The sequence below is a fragment of the Centroberyx affinis genome, unplaced genomic scaffold, assembly GCF_046629955.1.
Source record: "Centroberyx affinis isolate AG114_WGS23_722 - 3 ecotype Tasmania unplaced genomic scaffold, CSIRO-AGI_Caff_v1 ptg006571l_1, whole genome shotgun sequence".
Lineage (NCBI taxonomy): Eukaryota > Metazoa > Chordata > Actinopteri > Beryciformes > Berycidae > Centroberyx > Centroberyx affinis.
This window is the reverse complement of record NW_027283328.1, coordinates 24617-44876: the sequence shown is the minus strand read 5'-3', so window position 1 is coordinate 44876 and position 20260 is coordinate 24617. Positions and strand designations below refer to the sequence as shown.

The following is a 20260-nucleotide window of genomic DNA, read 5'->3' as shown; positions in this document are numbered from 1 at the left end:
CATGCTATGTTGCATAGCATGCATAGCATAGCATGCTATGCTATATTAATGCTATGTCAATGCTATGTTAATGCTAATGCAAGCCGGGAACAACATTCCTTCAGAGTTTTTTTGTCAAACGTGACTCTGGTCTTGTTGAACATTGCTGTGTTCTGACTCTCGACCCTCAAACAAATGTGAGTCACACACATCAGTCACAAACATCAAAATACTTGGGAAAATATTTTAGCTGACCAAAGTGGGCTGGATGTGATTTGGTGTGGGAGAACACTGAAGGGTGTCAGGAAAACAGAATGTGACTGAGGGTTTAATGACAATCTGCTCAAAAATCTACATCAAGTGTTCAGAGGCGGTGGAGCGGTGAGACTGGAACCACTGGACCGGCTTCACATCAAAACCAAACACTGGTGGTTTGGCCTCTTGTTCGGTCTAATCGTGTGACAAAATGAAGTTTAGAGAAGATTTATCTTGTCTATTTAACAGACTCATGTCAGCATATTTAATGAGAAAAGATCTTACAACACCGATTGTTAATGTTGCTAGTTCCAAGATAATTCACTGGTTTTGCGTTAAAGTTAATGAAGTTATTTTAAAAATAAGTTTCTTGTTTCAAGATTTTTCTTGTTTCATCATTATTTCTTGAAACAAGTCAGTTTGTTTTTCAACCACAAAAATATCTGCTAGAACAATAAGATTACTTCCTTTACATTTTACATTTCAATCATTTAGCTGACACTCTTACCCAGAGCAATAATGACTAGCAACAGAAAAATAAGCTTCATCACCAACATTTACAAGCAACCGACAGTAAGGAGGTCAGAGGTCAGAGGTCACTGCAACATGACAACAGATGTATCAAATAATCCTGTGTCAGGTGGGTGAGTGGGGAAAATAACTTACCAAACACATCGGCTGGACAGAGCAGAGCATGATGGGACGCCACATGGTGGAAGGGAGGCAGTTGGTTGGAGAAAAGAGAGAGAGAAACATCAGTGTTGTGATTTTACAGCCAACTGAAGAGAGAGTCTAAACAGTTTTCCTATGTGAGTTAAAATCACTACAAATCATATAGTAGCTCCATGCTAACACTTTAGCATACACTATATAGGCCACTAACATTGTCCAACTGACTTTGTAGAAAGAAAAAGTTGATAATGTTTTTTTTTATTATATGGCCTTTAGATTCATAATTCAAAAATGAAATATCCTTAACTTTACAATAAGGGTCACTAAGTTAAGGGTTAGTTAATGCTTAATAAGCATTAACTAACCCTTAATTAACAGTTAACTAATGTGTGTTCATGTTAACTAACGTATTAAATTATACATTATTTAATAGTCATCTTTATAAACTATTAAATAATGTATAAATTAATACCTTAATTAAGGGTTAGTTAATGCTTATTAAGCTTAACTTATTGACCCTTACTGTAAAGTGTTACCCTCATTTTTGAAATAATGCTGTGATCGTATCATTCAACACAGCATGGAGCACCAGAGCCAATGATCTACCGGGGACACGTGGATGATCTTGGTGTCTGTGGTCTCATCAACACAATCTTCTGAACAGTTACTGAACTCCATGACACTGTAGAGAGAGTTTCAAACCTTTCTTGGCCTTCTTCTGTAGCTTCAGAGTGTCTGAGGATTTCTTCTTGATCTCCTGACGGGCCTTCTTGTACTCTGTGGAGGGAGACACACACACACATGTGCATGAGAACACACACACACACACACACACACACAAACACACACACATAGATGAAAACACAGTGAGAAACATGCGCATACACAAATGTACGGAGTCAAAAACACACACACATGCAGGAAATCACACACACCCACAATCACACACATAGACTCATAGAATATACCATGTGCGTACGTGCACAAAAACACACACACACACACACATACAGACACACACACCCATAAACACACCCATGCACGCACACGTCCATTTATGTGCGTCTGTACATGAAAGTCTGATTGTGTGTGTGTGTGTGTGCGTGTGTGTGTGTGTGTACCTTTGGCGTGGTCTTTGTCCAGGGTGTTGGCTACTCTCTTCCACTCCTCCATCTGCTCCTGTAGAGGGTTGATCAGACAGTCCAGAAACACCCTGCAAACACACACACACACACACACACACACACACACACACACACACACTGTTAGAGCCAGTCAGATGTATTCTCTGTCTAAGAGCTGAGGAGAGGCAAAAAGCGACATAACGGAGAAAGGAAACATGGGAAGCTGCAGCCGGAAGAGGGAAAGGAGGACGAAGAGGAGGGAGGAGGAGCAGGTTGCCATGGAGAGCTGGGAGGAGATCATACACCTGTTCATTACACACACACACACACACACACACACACACACACACACAAACACACACACACACAGATCTACTCACATGGAGAACTGGCGGAGTTTGGCCTCGATGCTGCGATGCCTCATGCACATCCTGGTGAGGGCCGAGCCGATGTCCCTGGTCCCTCCTGACAACACACACACACACACACACACACACACACACACACACACACACACACACACACGCACACACAGGGAGAAAGGACAATCTGTCAGTCAGTCTGTCTCTGTCTGTTGGCAGAGAAAACAGCTAGGTGTCACTGTAAGTTTTTCGATACCAGTACAGGTTCAGACCCCTGAAAATCGCTACCAGTATTTTTTTTTTTGTGTCTCATATGTTCATGCCATATCATGCTATATTTCTAACTGGAACCAGACTACTATGCTACACCAAATTCCTCTGTACAAAATCCAGTAAACAAGTTCACATTGACATTTCCCATGCTCTATCTGAGGTGAATAAAGACTGAACAAGACAGCAGTCAACATGTCGTCCCCAACAAATGAGGCAGTGAGCCTCACGACCAATCAGTAACGAGCACAGTATGTTGCCTTGATTTGAGCGCCCATCCTTCGGCCAATTGGTGTAATTTTGAAAACGGCACAAGCAAGGGCGAAATACATAATTTCCCCCATGTTTTGTCAAAGCCTCCCTCATCTGAGACATGTGACACACGGACAAATGAATGGCCGAACAAACGATGGAGCGCAGTAGTGAGAGGAACACTTTCCCAAAGTTTGGTCAAAATCTGATCAGCGTTATCTGAGATATCACCTGTGACACAGGGACAAACGAATAAACAAACAGACCCTCTTCGGCTGATCGGTGCCATTTTGAAAATGGCAGACCACAGCGGTGAGATGCATCATTCCCATAAGTTTCGTTAAAATACGATCAGTGCTGTCTGAGATATTGGACGTGACATATGGACAAACGATGTAGCACCCACATCAAAGTGGTGAGATGCATCATTCCCTCAAGTTTCACAAAATTTCAGCAAAATAAAGCGTTATCTGAAACATGACACATGACAAAAGGACAAACAGACTGTTGATGTAGCTCCTTCCTTTGGCTAATCAGTGTAATTTTTAAAATGCCGAAATGCAGCGATGAGATGCATCATTACCCTGAGTTCTGCCAAAACCTAATCAGCATTATCTGAGATATCACATGTGACACAGACGAAAAAACACATGAATGATCGAACGATGCAGTGCCCCCTTTGGGCCAATCGGTGTAAGGCTTTATTTATATAGCACTTTTTACAACACAGTTACAAAGAGCTTCACACACACACACACGAAAAATATAAACAAATAAATAAATAAAGCAAAATGAATTACAATATAAAACACAGCACAATGAGAAACAGACCAGGATAGAGATCTATAAAAAGGCTTGCCTATAAAGTTGGGTTTTTAGAAGCCGCTTAAAACAGTCCAAAGATTCAGCAAATTTGACAGATTGGGGAAGTTGATTGTAATTTTGAAAATGCTGCAACAAAGTGGTGAGATGCATCATTCGCCCGAGTCTCGTCAAAATGCGATCAGCGGTGACTGAGATATCGTAACGGACGAAGAACAATCAAACAGAGGAAAAATAGACCCTCATCATCCTCAAATGAAACAGGAGGGACAAAAGGCATTAAGGAATGAAGTGGAGGGAGAAGAGAAGGGGAAGATGAAACGCGACAGAGTGTGTATGTGAACTCATACAGATAGACTGAAACATGCAGACAGTTTGGTAGAGAGATTATAATTTACAGTGAAGTCCTGTTCTGTCCTGAGGTGTGAGGAAAGTCAGTGACATCATCTGCTTGACCTGCTGCTTTCTCAAAACTCTGCCACTTTTAACACACACATGTAAAACTTAGTCTGGACACCACACACACACACACACACACACACACACACACACTCGCTACAAGAATCATCACTTCAGTGTGACAGGAGGATCTTTAGTGAAAAACAAACACCGGGAGAGAGGGGTTGGAGAGGATGGAGGAAAGCAAGGAAGGAGGGAATGAAAGAAGGGAAAAAAGGGTTTTAAAGAGGGACGGAAGAAGGGAGGAGAGTAGGAAGGAAGGGTCTGAAGGAGAGATTGAGGCTGCGTTCAACACCCATCATGTTCTGATCGGTTTATCTGAACTCTGCAGCGTTTCCTCCTTCGGTTACCAACTACAGGAAACCACCCCGAAACACAAGGGATTATGGGTAGAAGGAGACGGATGCGGTTCCTCATGCTTGGAAAGCCTAGCAGAACAAAATGAAGTCTGGACTGATGACTCATATTCAGCTGTTTCTTCATGTGTTCTCAACTGGTACGAACACCACAGAAGAAGAGACAGACAAGTCCATCATGTTAGATAAAGTAACAGGAACTAGAATCTGATTTAGTTTGTTTGATTGATTGTTTTGACGCCTGGTTCTTAGGCAATGTGAACCTAAGAAAACAAACTGTAGGTGTGATCGCATCCTTCGAGTTACTGAAGAAGGAGGGAGGAAGGAGGTAAAGAGGGAGGAGGAGGACAGAGGAGGGAGGAGGGAGGAGGGAGTGAAATGCCAAAACAGGTTTGATAGATTTCCGTCCCGATGACCCAGCATGCTGTTCTTCACCGAGAGACTGAAACGCAGACGGACCCCCATCTGACCCGGACCTCCCTCACCGTGGGAGAGCACGACAACATCTACAATATAATAATAATAAGAAGAAGAATACTCTCTTTTCTCTTGCAGAGGTCAGAGGTCAGAGGTCAGCTACAGAACAGCAACCCTGGAGCTGGTAGGGCTTCAGAGAGCGTGATTCAGTCATGGTTGGATTTCTCTCCTTAAGGAAGTGACGTAAAACTCAAACTTCCTTACTTCGTAGTAAGCTAGCTTCAGAAAAAAAACCCAAAAGTAAGCTAGCTTCACTGTTTCAGCATGTCATCATTTCTATATTTTCGCCCATCTAGGAGATTAAGAATGCTCAAATTCTTCATTTCACTTTGTTTCCTCATCAGTCCAACAGTCTGCCGGTCTCCATGCTGTTAGATGTTTTCTGCTCCCTGGATACCTTTCTCGGAGTCATTCCTATGTTCCCAAGGTCCTAAGTTCCCCAGTTCTAGATATGTGCTCTCCCAGGGTCCTATGTTCTCAAGGTCCTATGTTCCCAAGGTCCTGTGTTCCCTAGATTTACATGGCGCATAATGGGAACATGACAAAGGGTCCGATGTTCCCAGGGTCCTATGTTCCCAAGGTCCTATGTTCCCAAGGTCCTATGTTACCAGGGTCCTATGTTCCCAGGGTCCTATGTTCCCAAGGTCCTATGTTCCCAAGGTCCTATGTTACCAGGGTCCTATGTTACCAGGGTCCTATGTTCCCAAGGTCCTATGTTCCCAAGGTCCTATGTTACCAGGGTCCTATGTTCCCATGGTCCTATGTTCCCAGGGTCCTATGTTACCAGGGTCCTATGTTCCCATGGTCCTATGTTCCCAGGGTTCTATGTTACCAGGGTCCTATGTTCCCAAGGTCCTATGTTACCAGGGTCCTATGTTCCCTAGCTCGATATAGCACATAATGGGAACCTGAAAAAGATGTTTCCCAGCTCTGTATTCGCTTAATATGGTTAGTTAGGGTTAGGGTTAAACATAGGACCCTGGGAACATAGGACCCTTTGTCATGTTCCCATTTTGTGCCATATAAATCTGGGGAACATAGGACCCTGGGAACATAGGACCTTGGGAACATAGGACCCTGGGAACATAGGACCTTGGGAACATAGGACCCTGGGAACATAGATATGCTCCCTTGTTCTCTGTCTCGTTAAGTTTGCATTTATGCGCAGATGTAAAAAACCGAAAGAAACTGAGGGTAAACATGCACCAAATAATCTGAAAGATTGGGCAAAAACCTGCTGTGATAATCAGGTTTCTCATGATGTGATAAACGCCTTTATCTGATTAATGAATTCACACTCTGCCGTTTACATGAACACTGGAATAATTGGGGAATTGTCTTAGCCGGACTATGATTGGTTTGTTACTCTGCATGTAAACGCGCTCTGTTCGTTTTGCTCATGGACCCGTCAGCAGGGCGGACGCCTGCCGACAGTCACACAGGGGGGCGGAGCCTGTTGGTGAGCGGCGGGTCGGTCTGGCAGAAGCTCCGCAGGCTGCAGAAGAGGCCAGATGGTCGGCCGCTCTCTCCCCCAGACAGCAGACTCCCTCCTGGGGGCAGAATTCACAGGACCTCAGCCTGTCAGCCAGGAGATCCAGAGCCAGGCTGGAGGACAGTCACACTTCCCCACACACACACACACTCACACACACACATTTGTCTTACTACTCTTGCGAAGACCTTCATTGACTGCGTACATTCCTTAACCCTATTGGTGATGTAGCCTACTTTGCATTCCTGGGTCCTAGTTTGTTGGATTTTTCTTCTTGGTGGATAACTGGCCAATCGTAGACGAGGTGACGTCTGTGTCCAAGCTAAAAAATCGGCGAGGTTCAATTCTGATGGCTGACGCACACGTTCTCCCTCACTGACTACGTTTACATGGACTGCAATAATCCGACTATTGACCTTATTCGATTAAGGTGTTTACATGAGTTGCTTATAGAATATTCCATTCATATTCCTGTTTACATGCTACAGAGCAGAGTCCGATTAATGACTGAAGACGCACGCCCACATGACGTCCTGCATCTGAGTTTCCCTCCTAACCTGAAACTCTTTCTGTCATGTTGCTGCCGTGGTCGGGACAAAATGTCGGGACTTCTTTTCACCGGTGGCAGCCATCTTTTCTTTTGTAAACATGTTGCGCAACACTCGCTGGAAGCTAGAGCATACGTCAAGCAGTCGGATTGCCGTATGTGTCGCAAAATGCTGCGAAAACTCTGACAGGACGTCACAGTGCGATTAAGGTTTACATGTCTACAATTCACTTCAATAATGAGACTAAGATCAGAATACTCCACATCTTAATTCGACTATTGCTTACTCCGACTATGACCTTATTCGGGTTAAAGTAATCAGAAAATGCTGTTTACATGGCAGTGTCTTCTTCAGAGTTTTGTCTTAATCGGGTTAATATCGGAATATTGCAGTCCATGTAAACATGCTGTTGATATTGATTGTTTTCTGGTGTATCCATTCAAAAGTCAGAACAGCATTATGCGCTCTGTGGAGCAGGGAGAATGGCACGCTACCCCTAACCCTGGAGCTCGAACGACAGCTTCAGGTCAAGAACTTGCGTTAACGTATGCGTCCCTGGTGTGGAGCAACTTTCCACTGAGCTGTTTCAATGGCAAGGCAAGGCAACTTTATTTTGATAGCACATTTCATACACTGAGGCAATTCAAAGTGCTTTACAGAGTGATAGAAAATACAGTAAAGGTAAAAAAAAATGTACAATTAAAAAGTGCAAAAGTACAGACAAGAGATCCACAAGATAAAAGACTTAAAAAGTAAACTAGTGCAGAAAAAGAGGATTAGAAAAGTGAAAAGTGCATTAAAATCACATTTGAAAGAATATAAAAAAAACATATAAATAAATAAATATTACAGTGCAGATGAGTGTTGCCCTAGGTTTCTTAAAAAGCCCTGGCGAACAGAAACGTTTTAAGCCCTGTGACACGATACCTCCTGGTTATAGTCGTGTCTCCTTCATGGAACCGTTTCTGTGGTGGGAAAACTGGTGGGAACACTTCACACCAACACGATATTTGGTGTTTACAAGTCGAGTTTGTTTCACGTGTTTGTGTGAGATCAGGCTGAGCTGCTGGAGGTTCACTGCCACTAACTGTTCAGTAAGGATAATAGAGACGGATCATATTTCATCTGTCTGGGACCATTGTTGAGATGCATGGGAGTGTGTGTGTGTGTGTGTGTGTGTGTGACAGTGTGTGCGCTTGTGTGTGTGTGAATCACTTGCCCTTCTCTCATGCTAATTACATGGAGAGGAGGCAACATGTAGGGCCGAGAATGTGAAATTTATTACGTTGTGTGTGTAAAAGTCAGAGAGAGAGAGAGAGAGAGAGAGAGAGAGAGAGAGACCCGCAGGCCTGAGAGAGAAAAGAAATCCATCCCATGATGCCATGCGGTTACCATGGAGACAGCTGCTGTCAACATACAATAAATCTCCCCTTCTCTCCCTTCATTCCTGCTCCTCTGCTTTTTCCTCTCCCTGTTTTCACCTCCTCCTCTTCCCTCGCTCTCTCTTTTCTCTCTCTCTCTCTTTTCTCCCTCGTACCAGCAGCTGGGTCTCTTGTGAATTATAACGTGTCAAACTGAACATAAAAAGCTGATCGGAGACGTCAAAATTCATGACAATTTCCTCGTTATCGCAAAAAACATTTTTACGTTCACTTGAAGTGGGATTTTTGTTGTTGTTGATAAAGAAATTAAGCGATAAAGAGTGACGGAACGCATTCGGTTGATCGGGTTGTTGATCAATATTAACGACTCATTGATTACTTGGGCGGCTTTCTAAACTCACTTTCCGGCTCGGTCTGCCCTCCACTGGAGCTTCACTAAGCAGCGTCACAAAACACTTGAGCTACAAAGGCTAAAAATCCTTGTTGTCAAGCCAAAAAAAAAAGCATATGTTATAATTGAAATATTTTCAGTTGACTTGTGGGATTTTTGTTTTGTTAAAGAAATGCGATAGAAATTTTGGTCCAAATTTGACAAATGAATAATGAAGTAGGTTTGGAGTGATTTGGCCCGATGAACAGTTCAGTTTCATTTAGCCGACACTAAAGAACATTATGACACCGCTTTGTTGAATGCTCAATTCTGATTGGCCGATGAGCCAAAAGAAACACACCGCATTCGCATTTTTGTTTTTTCGCGAAAAATTCAAAAGTAATTGCGTAAAATCTCCTTGAGAGTTGGATGGAAACACAGCTACAGTTTCTCTTCCCCCTTCCCTCCCTCTTTCTCTCCCCTCCCTTTCTCCTCCCTGGTCCCTCTCTGTCCTTTTCATCCCTTCCTCCCTCCCTCCCTCCTTCCCTTTCTCCTTTCTTCCCTCCTTCCCTCCCTCCTTCCCTCCCTCCTCTTGGCCCCAAGTCTATAAATAAATCCTGGCTGGCCCGAGTCTCCATTTGCCCCCTAGTTGCCCATACAGCAGAATGGTGTGTGTGTGTGTGTGTATGTGTGTGTGTGTGTGTGTGTGTGTGTGTATATATGCTGTATGTATGTGGCTCACTTAGTTATATCTGTGTGACTTATGTGTGTGTTTACGAGTGTGTGAGTCCATGCTGTATTAGAAGAATGCGTGACATAACTGTGGTAACTCTTATTAATAACAGTGTGTGTGTGTGTGTGTGTGTGTGTGTGTGTGTGTGTGTGTGTGTGTGGAGGGGGGTACTTGTTTGGGATGAGTAGTGTTTTGGACAGGATGGGGCGTTTCTGTGAGTGCAGATGGTGTGTGTGTGTATGTGTGTGTGTGTGTGTGTGTGTGTGTGTGTATGTGTGTGTGTGTGTGTGTGTGTGTGTGTGTGTGTGTGTGTGTGTGTGTGTGTGCTCAGGGTGGGGTAGAGAGCACTGCATTGCACCACTAACACCTCCCTCTCTCCTCTCACCTCCTTCGTCTGCTGTTCCCTCCTCCCCCCCTGCCGCCTCCTCTTTCTTCATCTTTACTTGTCTCTCCTCCTCTTCCTCTCTCATCTTCCTCCTCCTCTTCCTCTCGATTGCGATACTCGTCTTCCTCTCCTCACCTCTCACCCAATCTTCTCCATTTCCACTCATTTCTCATTCCTGTCATCTCTTCAGCTTCCTTAAAGGGGCGATAATCACCATTTTTCTGCCCCATGCAGCACAAAATGACCGTCATGTATCTGCAGGGGGTTGATCGGGTTATTGATCGATACCGATGACTCATCGATTACTTGATGACCTGCTGAGATCTCTGCCTTTCAAAACTCACCTTCTGACCCGGAGTCTGTCTATAGGAACAAAAACTCAAGTCTGGATTTTGTATCTTCAGTAGAAAAAAAGATGGTTCACAGTCAAAAAATAGTAGGTTTTCCAAACCTTTTATGTTCTCATTATGCTATTTTTTTATTTTTTTATTTTTTTATTTATTTTATGAATGCACAAACATTTCGTCATGATGCTGAATTGTTTTGAAGTGAATCTCTTTCTTTATGTTTATTAAACCTTTCAGTTTGAACAAGTGTAACACCAGTGGTGGAAAGTAACTAAGTACATTTACTCAAGTACTGTACTTAAGTACAATTTTGAGGTACTTGTACTTTACTTGAGTATTTCCATTTTATGCTACTTTGTACTCCACTACATTTTAGAGGGAAATATTGTACTTTTTACTCCATTACATTTATTTCACAGCTATAGTTACTAGTTACTTTTCAGATCAATATTTTATATTTAAAACATTTGATCATCTTTATAAACTTCAGTACATCTCAGTACTTCTTCCACCACTGTGTAACACTGAAATCCAGTTGGAGGAAACTTATGCCGAAAATAATAAGTTTACCAATAATTGTAACTCGGAGGAAAAAAGTGAGACTTGTTTTATATATTGTCAGAATCTGCTTTGTCAAAGTCTCGTCTCCAACCTTTTTTTTTTTGCCTATTTACAATTATTAGTAAATGTTTTATTTTCTTCATTCCATCATCATAAGTTTCCTTTGACTGGATTTCGGTGTTCCACTTGTTCAGACTGAAAGGTTTAATAAACATAAAGAAAGAGATTCACTTCAAAACAATTCAGCAGCAGGACTAGTTTTTTATATATTGTCAGAATCTGCTTTGTCGGCGTTCCTTTATGTGCTAGAAGTGATTTTCAGACTGTTCCTCCAGACAATGGCAGTGAATGGAGAGAGAAAAAAAACACAATTCTCCAGTCTCCTCTACCGGAGCAACAGATCACAGAATCACTGATTTGGGGGTTTTATCATGGAGGAATGGAGTCAAACAGAGATTTAACACCGTCTCTCCTTCCCTCTTCACTCTCCTCCTCCTCTTTCTTCTTCACACCATCTCTCCCTTTCTGCCATTTCCCTCCATCCCCGCTCCACTTCTTCCCTCTTCACACATCCTCCCATCCCTCTCCATCCCTCCTCTTCCTCACCATCCCTTACATCCCCAATCCTCCTCTCTCCTCTTTCCTCTTCGCACCATCTCTCTCTCTCCATCTTTTTCCTCCCTCCGCTCCCACCCTGTCCTCTCCTCTTCTCACCCTCCCTCAAGGTGTTACCTCCTCTCTTCTCACCTCCTCTCCTCTCCCGCGCTCCTTTGAGAAACGGGGTGTTACACTCCTGTGTCAGTCGAGACTAAATTTCCCATCAGCCAGCGGGGTCTTGATAGAGTGAACTACAGAAAGAAAACCATCATTTCCTCGGCAGCAGGTCAGTGTGCATTTAAAGGGAAGATGTGATTCATGTTCCCAGTGGCAGGAAAACGGATTTCTCCACAAAAATATAATCTGAGTTGAAGTGGAACCTGCTGAGGAAGAGAAGACGCTGCAGCTTCATCGGTAGATTTCAGCTCCTAGGTAGCAGATGACTGCGTTTTCTTAAGTCTCTTATGATTCAGACTTGTGGCATTTGTGTTCTCACTGCTAAGAAGCTGCTCTCTGGACACGATTCCCACAAGAATAAAAGTCACAGGGCTTCAACAAGGAACCTGAGACGGGTTCTAGGAAGGCTTCTACTAAGGCTACTGGTTCCAGACTCCTGAATCTCGTCCCTCCACTCTTCAGATTTGGTCGAGCGATTCAGAGAGTCTGGTGTTTCCACGGCTTCGACGGCTTGTTCTCGCTCAGAGAAACAATCGGGCCAATCAGAGCCTTTGTGGGCGGGACTAAAGTTTGAACAGTCCGTACGACGGTTTTTTTCTTTGGCGTTTCGGCAGAATAGATTTTTTACCACAGATTGTCATTGCAAAGATGATATTTTTGTCAAAATCGACATTATTTTTTATACGATAAATTCTTGGCTCGATACATCAGTCACTAGTGATTGGTTCAGGGAAAATCAACCCCCCCCCACACACACACACATGCTAACGAGGAGGAAATCTCAGGCTGAATACTGGAGTTAAAGAAAATTTAGACAAAATGGCCGCACAGGAAAAGATGTGCAGTTTCTCCTAAGTCTCAGATCAAATTTTCCCAAGAACTGCATGATTCAAACCTTTGGCATCTGTGCCGCCTGTGTCAGACCGCCTGGGCAGGTTTTAAGTTGTAAGGAATAAACTAAAGACCCGTGAAGAGCGCTGCAAAGTGAAGTCTGCTCTGATTCAACAGGCTGGCAATTGCCCAGAAAGCTGCCTGCATGGGCAAGTTTTCCAGAAATATATAAAGTCGGACTAGGCGAGAGTTTTCACCCGTCTCATCGGCCTGGATCACAAACTGCTTCTGAGTTGACAGAGACTTTCCAGAGATCGCTTTAGATAAATCATCAGAGTTGTTTTGGTGTTGTTGTTTTTTTTCTTAACTATCAGCATCAGCCTTCATCCTGATATAAGCAGAAAAAGTAGAACTGTGCTTTAACTGGTCAACGGGGTCACGACCAATCAATTAGATCCTGTTCAATTCAGCTGATTGACCCGGCTGTGGACTTCTCACGATGGGCCTGTGTGTGTGTGTGTGTGTTCATGCATGGGTGTGTGTGACTGTGTAATGCTGGTGTGTGTGTGTGACTGTGTAATGACTGGCACTGAGACCCAACTGACCCAATTCAGTGGGACACAGCAGCGTCTCTGTCTGACCTCTAACCCACTTCCCTCTCCTCTCCTCCGGTCGGAGCGGTGAAGCAGAAGCAGCTACAGATACATGTGTGTGTGTGTGTGTGAGCTAGAAGTGATTTCCAGACTGTTCCTCCAGACAATGGCAGTGAATGGAAAGAGAAAAAAACAAAATTCTCCAGTCTCAGATCACAGAATCACTGATTTTGGGGTCCAAAGTTGTTGCCTAAACTTAAGTTTCAGAGTTCATGCTCATTTCACACAACTTTTTTTTAAATCACATTGGACCAAATGCAAATACAAATCCTAATAAACAGCGGTCGACATCTAAGCATTTCTGAGACATTTTCCTGGGTGAATGAGTGACACTCTCCCCCCCTTCCCTAAACCAGTGGTTCTCAACATGGGGTCCAGGGACCACCAGGAGTCATTGAGGGGGTTCCAGGGGGTCCCCAGCAAATTGATGACTTGTTAAACTTCACCATTATTTCATTTACAAGAAGTTAACACAATTAGAGAATGTAGAAGAATGACTGTTTTGATCATAGTTTCACTGTTATCTCTCTACCTACAATACAGACAGTCATGGAGTTCTGGAAAAAATCATATCTAGCAATACAAATATAAGATTTGGGTGTGAGAGAAAAAATCTCACACCAAATGGGGGTCTGTGGCCTTAATCTGTACTAAATTAGGGGTCCTTGATATGAAAAAGGTTGAGAATCACTGCCCTAAACTACTGTGTGAGTGTTGAGGAGCCCTTGAGCAATAAAGAGCACATAAGGTCCCGACTGTGGTTACTGGGCAGCTTCCAATGTTAATGAGTGTAAAAATGTATGAATATGAAGTGGAGATGGAAAAGACAGTGTGTGCTTTGATAAATAAAGGTTAAAAAAATAGAACAAATACAATCCGCATGATGCTCCTGCTGATTATTATAATTACCTCCTCCAAAAAAATCTTCTTTACCGAGCGCCCAGCAGTTCCCAGTGTGAATATGTCATAGTGTAACAGTCTGGTTTTCAGCTTGACCATAGGGCTGGGTGATATGGTTGAAATCAATGTCATGATAATCATAAGGATTTTTCTCGATATCAATATATATCATGATATGGTTCATGTATGCAAAATCACGTTAAATAATCAAATTAATGTTCATCTCATTGAACCGAATGGTGATGTTAGGTGTGATGTCAAACAAAACAGAAATATTCAAATAATATTCCTACCATACCTCATTTTATCAGAGTTTTTAAGTAAAATGTGCTTGTCATCATCTATTCAGACAGCAGAAATGTGTGTCACGATATTAAAATATCTTCTAAGTTAAGGGTTAGTTAATGCTTAATAAGCATTAACTAACCCTTAATTAACATTTAACTAATGTGTCTGGTAATCATTTACTAATGATGTTCATGTTAACTAAGGTATTAATTTATACATTATTTAATAGTCATCTTTATAAACTATAAATAATGTATAAATTAATACCTTAGTTAACACGAACACCATTAGTAAATTACACATTAGTTAACTGTTAATTAAGGGTTAGTTAATTAATAAGCCTTAATAACCCTTATTAAGCATTAACTAACTTAGTGACCCTTATTGTAAAGTGTTACCAAATGCTTCAACTGAAGTTAAAACCTGAAAATCACTGAAATACCGTGGAATTCACTAAGTAAATTTGATGAAGCCTCTCTCAGATGAGTGGTGAAACGTCTTCAACTCCACTTCATTTTAAGTCCAGTGGGTTTTGCTCTTTTTTTTTTGTTTGTGGATCTTATTATCTGGATGACTGAGCAAAATGTTTCTGGGTAAATTCAAGTTAAAACACAGGAGTTGTAGTTTTCTGCAAGGCAGCAAAGATAATCTAGACACAGAGATATCCAACTTCAACATTGTTAGTCTCACTGCTGCCAGCTCAACTTTAATTTAAAACCCACGGCGAGTCTCCTGACCTACTGTAACAGCATGCTACGCTACGCTAACCGCGCGCCAATCCTGACCGATTTTCCCTGAGACGATAACCCGCTCTGTCTACCAGATCTCACAGCGCTCGGATAAGCGTTTGACACTAAAACCAACCGATCGTATCATACATCAGTCTGACGTTACGGTCTTTACAATGTAGGTGACCTGGAATGTATTCGCAGTGCGGACAGGAAGATGTAGCGGCGTTAGCCCAGAGGAGCTAGCTTAAAACGTAACCCTAATTTAAACCCGTCTCTCTGCTAACTTGGCCGCGTCCCCATCTGCATTCCTGCAGGAGCCACTCGACACGCACACTGGTGTAACTGGGATGAGGAACTGGAGCAGCTGAAGACACACACACACACACACACTCACACACACTCACACTCACACACACACACACACACACACACACACACAGACCAGACTACAGGACAGGCATAAATCATTGTCCTCTAGTATTAGTCTAGATTTCTTGCCTTGTTGCTACAGGGAGTTTATGACTGGAGAGCTATTTTTGAGAACTGGAGCATGATAAGGAATTGGTAAGAAATACTGTGTGTGTGTGTGTGTGTGTGTGTGTGTGTGTGTGTGTGTGTGTTGGGTGGGGTAGTGGATGAAATACAACGGAGGTTACAGCGGTAATCTGGATGATCCTTGTGTTCATTTTTTTGTTTTGTTTTATCCAGCCACCATCTTTGTCCCTCAGCCTCACTGTGGTGTTTCTGCACTGCTCTTCCCACTGATCACCTGTCAATCAAAGACGGTGGGCGGAGCTTGGATTTTCTGTTGCTGTGGCTATCGCTGCTCATGCTAACTACCCAGTTCTTCTTCTTCTGTTGATTCCGAACAAACCGTAAAACGTAAAACGCATCACAAAGAGCGACCAGACACCGGCTGTTTAGAACAATGGACAATGGAGAAGCTTTATGAAGTGGATACAGGTTGGATGCCTGCTGTATTAGAGCAGTCAGTAAACAATGTAAAGTTCCAGAACAACTTGATTGCGATGTTACAATCCCAGCTACACAGCAGTCTGATTGGCTGAGAGCAGGGTGGGCTAAACCAATCAGGTGACTGTAACGTGAACGCAGCCGCATGGTGTTGCCCGGCGGTTGCATCAGGCGGTGTCTCTCTCTCTCTCTCTCCCTCTCTCTCTCTCTCCCTCCACATATAGCCAAGGTCACTTTACCACTTCAATACATCTCACGTGTCAACAAGCTGCAGAAGTGTTGCGGTGCCGCTGGCTGTCAGTCTCTTTAATGCCGAGGCACGCTTACACAACACACCAAATACCAAGGTGCAGCTAATTATCAAGCGCCTCTGAAAGGTCACATTGAGGATGGTGGGACACAAGAGGAGACGGCAAAACAGCTTTTGACATGTTCACTATTGGAGCTACTGAACTGTCAGATTCCATTTAACAAGGCTTCTCTCCTTATTTAAAGCTGCTCTAGGCAAAGTTTTTTATGTAAAAACACACTTGTTCTGTCAGCCCAGAGAAGAGCGTCCCATCCTCACTAACTGAGCTGCTGTACAGTCACTCTATTTGCCCAAATTAAATTCTGGTTTCGAGTGTGTACACTTCTCCACACAGAATGTGATGAATCCAAACTTCAGAGTGAAATCCAAACCTTCTCCTAAACAGATTCCAGAGAAAGCTGGACTCACCAACATTAGATCTTTTCCTCTCTTCGTCTCTTTGGTATCTTTGGTATAAAGCATCACAGACCGGCCGGGTTGGTAAACATGAGCGAGCTGTGTGACGTTTACTGACCTCACTGACCTTGGGTATTTGGCTATTGAGGTTCTTCAAACAGTTACCTCACCATTTCTGAGATTTTGGACCGATATATAACTTATCTCTTCATCCCTGTAGCTGTTGGACCCACAGACAGTATTGTCTCCAGTCAGCTGTCAGTTGAAGCAGCGAGCTCTGCTGCCTCTTGCTGCAACAATGAGTCCAAACTGTTTGTCCAAATATCAACAAAAAAGCCGTTTGTGTCTCCACAGGAGAGTCGAGGGGAAACATGACGTTACGCAACTTTCACTAATCACAGAACTAGTTTTCTCTGCCGCAGCACAGACCGCTGTGGGGTGAAAGGCGATTCCTGGTGGAGTGATCTAGTTCTGGACTAGACTGTAAACAGTAGAGTTCGGTAGAAGACGATCCGCTGAGTGGAAACGGTGCGGTGCCGCTGCTTTCCGGACCAAGAGAAATACGCTCTTGTAACAGTCGCAAATATGCCCACTATGCTTTTGGAATATTGTTTGGTTGCAGCAACAGATTAAGTCACTGGGTGGCGCTCCTTGTTTTTACTGAGACTGAGTTACAGCAACAGGTTGAGTACTACTCCCAGTAGGGCTGGGCGATATATCAATATTATATCGATATCGTGATATGAGACTAGATATCGTCTTAGATTTTGGATATCGTAATATCGTGATATGGCATAAGTGTCTTTTCCTGGTTTTAAAGGCTGCATTACAATAAAGTGATGTAATTTTCTGAACTTACCAGACTGTTCTAAAACAGGGAAGGAAACCCTGTCTTTGCATTTTATTTTGATCACAATCTTGTTTTAATGAAAGTGCTTGTGACATCTTATCTTCTACTTCGTAGAAAATACCGAGATATATATCGTGTATCGCCATTCAGCCTAAAAATACCGAGATATGATTTTTGGTCCATATCGCCCAGCCCTAACTCCCAGTCTATCTCCCGACGAATAGCTTGTCTCTTCAGTAACGATTTGGTACGTGTTAATCTATATTAATCTATATGTATGTTGAGAGATTATAGTGCTGTAGAGACCAGGCATTGTATGGTTTATAAGTACAGGTGAATAAAGTGGTGCACATGTGAAATCCCAATACTGACGTCATCTGGCTCTGTCATGCTATCCAGGAGCAGCTTACTTCCCTAAAGCTAATACATGACCAAGCGCGTTACACTCTCCGGATCGTTTTCACAGACTGGCTTTTTGACAAACAGTTTGGACTCATTGTTTCAACTGACAGCTGACTCTGGAGCCAATATTGTCTGTGGGTCCAAGAACTACAGATATGGAAGAGATATATTATATATAGGAACAAAATCAACAAACTAATCATCAGGAACTAGTGCAGCTTTAACGTCTTTATATTACATGTGCCAGTGGGTTCTTTAGACATGAGTTCACCAGTGGAGCTCCTGGTGAATTCATCTCCTTATGTAAAACAGCAGAGAGGAGGGGAGTGAACATCAGTCTCTCGGGGTTTTGGAGTCCTGGAATACCAGAGGCAGGAGGAGATGACGGGCCGCGGGCCGAAGATGCCTCGCTCCGGAGCGACTGGGGGGCCGCAGGCTTAGGATGCCTTCTGCAGGGGGCGGGGAGCGGTGTGTGTGTGTGTGTGTGTGTGTGTGGTGGTGGTGGTGGGGGGGGTGGGTACAGTAGAGTCTTAGAATGCTTTAAATAGGCGCCCTGGGAATGTCTCCCCTCCCTGAATACCTCCCAGGGTCAGACCGATATCGGCCTTTCATCATCTATCAGGTATCAGCCGCTCAGTGTCGTCCAGCTCTGACCACAGACACAGGCTGGAAAACCTGACGGGACATTTTTATCTTCTTTGCATGTTTTATTTCTTTTCATTCAATTGTTCATTCATGTTTTTTGTAAGTTAATTGAATAGGTGCAGTGGAGAGTTTTAGTGTCCCATGATGGTCTAAATGCTGGTTCAGAGAATTTTCCTCCCTGACATGAAGAAAAATTTGGGGGAAACACTGAATACTTGGAATTTTCTGGCATGAAACCAAAATATTGGCTATTTTAGACTGAATTTGCAGTCTAAAAATAACAGTATCTGCCTTCAAAAACCGAAATATCGCTCGAACCCTAATACCTACCTCAACTGAACACACACACACACACACACACACACAGATCCCTTGAGAATGTCTCCTGACTCATTAGCTGCAGTAGCTGGTAGCCTGGTGTGTGTGTGTGTGTGTGTGTGTGGGGGGGGGGTGATGGTGATACCTGTCAGTCATCCCCGGTGAGACAGCTGCTGTCCAGTCAGCTGCTCACTGAGCTGCTGCAGAAACGCAGCGGAGCCTCACTGGAAAAAAAAAAAGTTTGAGCTCTCAAAATGATCCAAACACACTCAGCTGGAGTCAGAGCTGAGCTGAAGTGCAGCAGGAAAGCCTCCACTAACAAGAGAAGAGTTATCTGAAGTTACAATGAGATCTAATTCAGCAGATATCTAATCCTTCACAACAATGACAAGCGAGGAAAACAAGAGACAATGACCCAAACTACGAATACAAATTTTAGGAGCAAATATCTGCACTTGTCAGAATTTGAGACTAAATTATTTTCCAAGAAACTAATGTAATGTATGAAATCATTCTACAATAATCTGTGACAAACCACTTTCAAAGTTTTGCATAATTTTGTTCTCTCTTATTCATGTAAAGGGTCTTTGAGTTTCCTGCAAATTGCTGCAAAAACGACATTATTCCCTTTATTGCGATTACTCATATTTTCCCTTCAATCTACACTGCAGATTTAAGACTCCAGATGGATCGGACTCAGCCGAGCTCAGGCTGAACGTTTGTCAAGTTATTCGTGATTGAAGTGAACAGTATGAATCCAATCTGGCCTTCTGTGGCAGCTGAGAAAACAGAATAAGAGACCGGACAGCAAGAGGAGGACGAGAGAGAGAGAAGCTCCATTACTGTCCGAGACAACTGGACACACACACACACACACACACCCCATCCCTCACATACACACACACTAACACACAATTTGCTCAAGACTGACTACACATGGGAGACTGGTAATGTCCACTGGAGTAAAAACATGTTTCAATCTACTATGAAACAGCAACATCATGCTGATAAAAGCCCCAGGAAGCTCTTTAATCCCTCAGATAAATGTCCAGTAGTATCTTCACACTCTTTGTACCAAAGGAACAACAAAGTAAGTGAGCTTTTTTATTTATTTGACCCATTTCAGCTGCTGTTGCCTGCAGTCTGACAGCATTGGCAAGCTGAATGTGTACCCTGCCCTCTGTGTGTGTGTGTGTGTGTGTGTGTGTGTGTGTGTGTGTGTGTGTGTGTGTGCGTGTGTGTGTGTGTGTGTGTGTGTGCTGGCTCTGCATCTGAATGCAGAAAACCCTACTGGCCTCCACAGCGATAACCTGCTGTACAGCATCAGTCCTCAACCTTTTAACA

At 43.2% G+C, this 20260-nt stretch overlaps 1 protein-coding gene across 1 annotated transcript in view; it reads right to left on the bottom strand.

Annotated features, from left to right (window-relative positions):
* LOC139638802 (protein MTSS 1-like) overlaps window positions 1–20260 on the bottom strand; it is a gene marked incomplete at its 5' end in the record, with an annotated part of 62459 nt that overhangs the window by 17691 nt on the left and 24508 nt on the right. The window contains 4 exons of the mRNA XM_071512831.1: window positions 901–912; window positions 1609–1683; window positions 2028–2119; window positions 2411–2495. Of these exons, the coding sequence (XP_071368932.1) occupies window positions 901–912; window positions 1609–1683; window positions 2028–2119; window positions 2411–2495 (264 nt within the window). The remainder of the gene's footprint in view (window positions 1–900; window positions 913–1608; window positions 1684–2027; window positions 2120–2410; window positions 2496–20260) is intronic.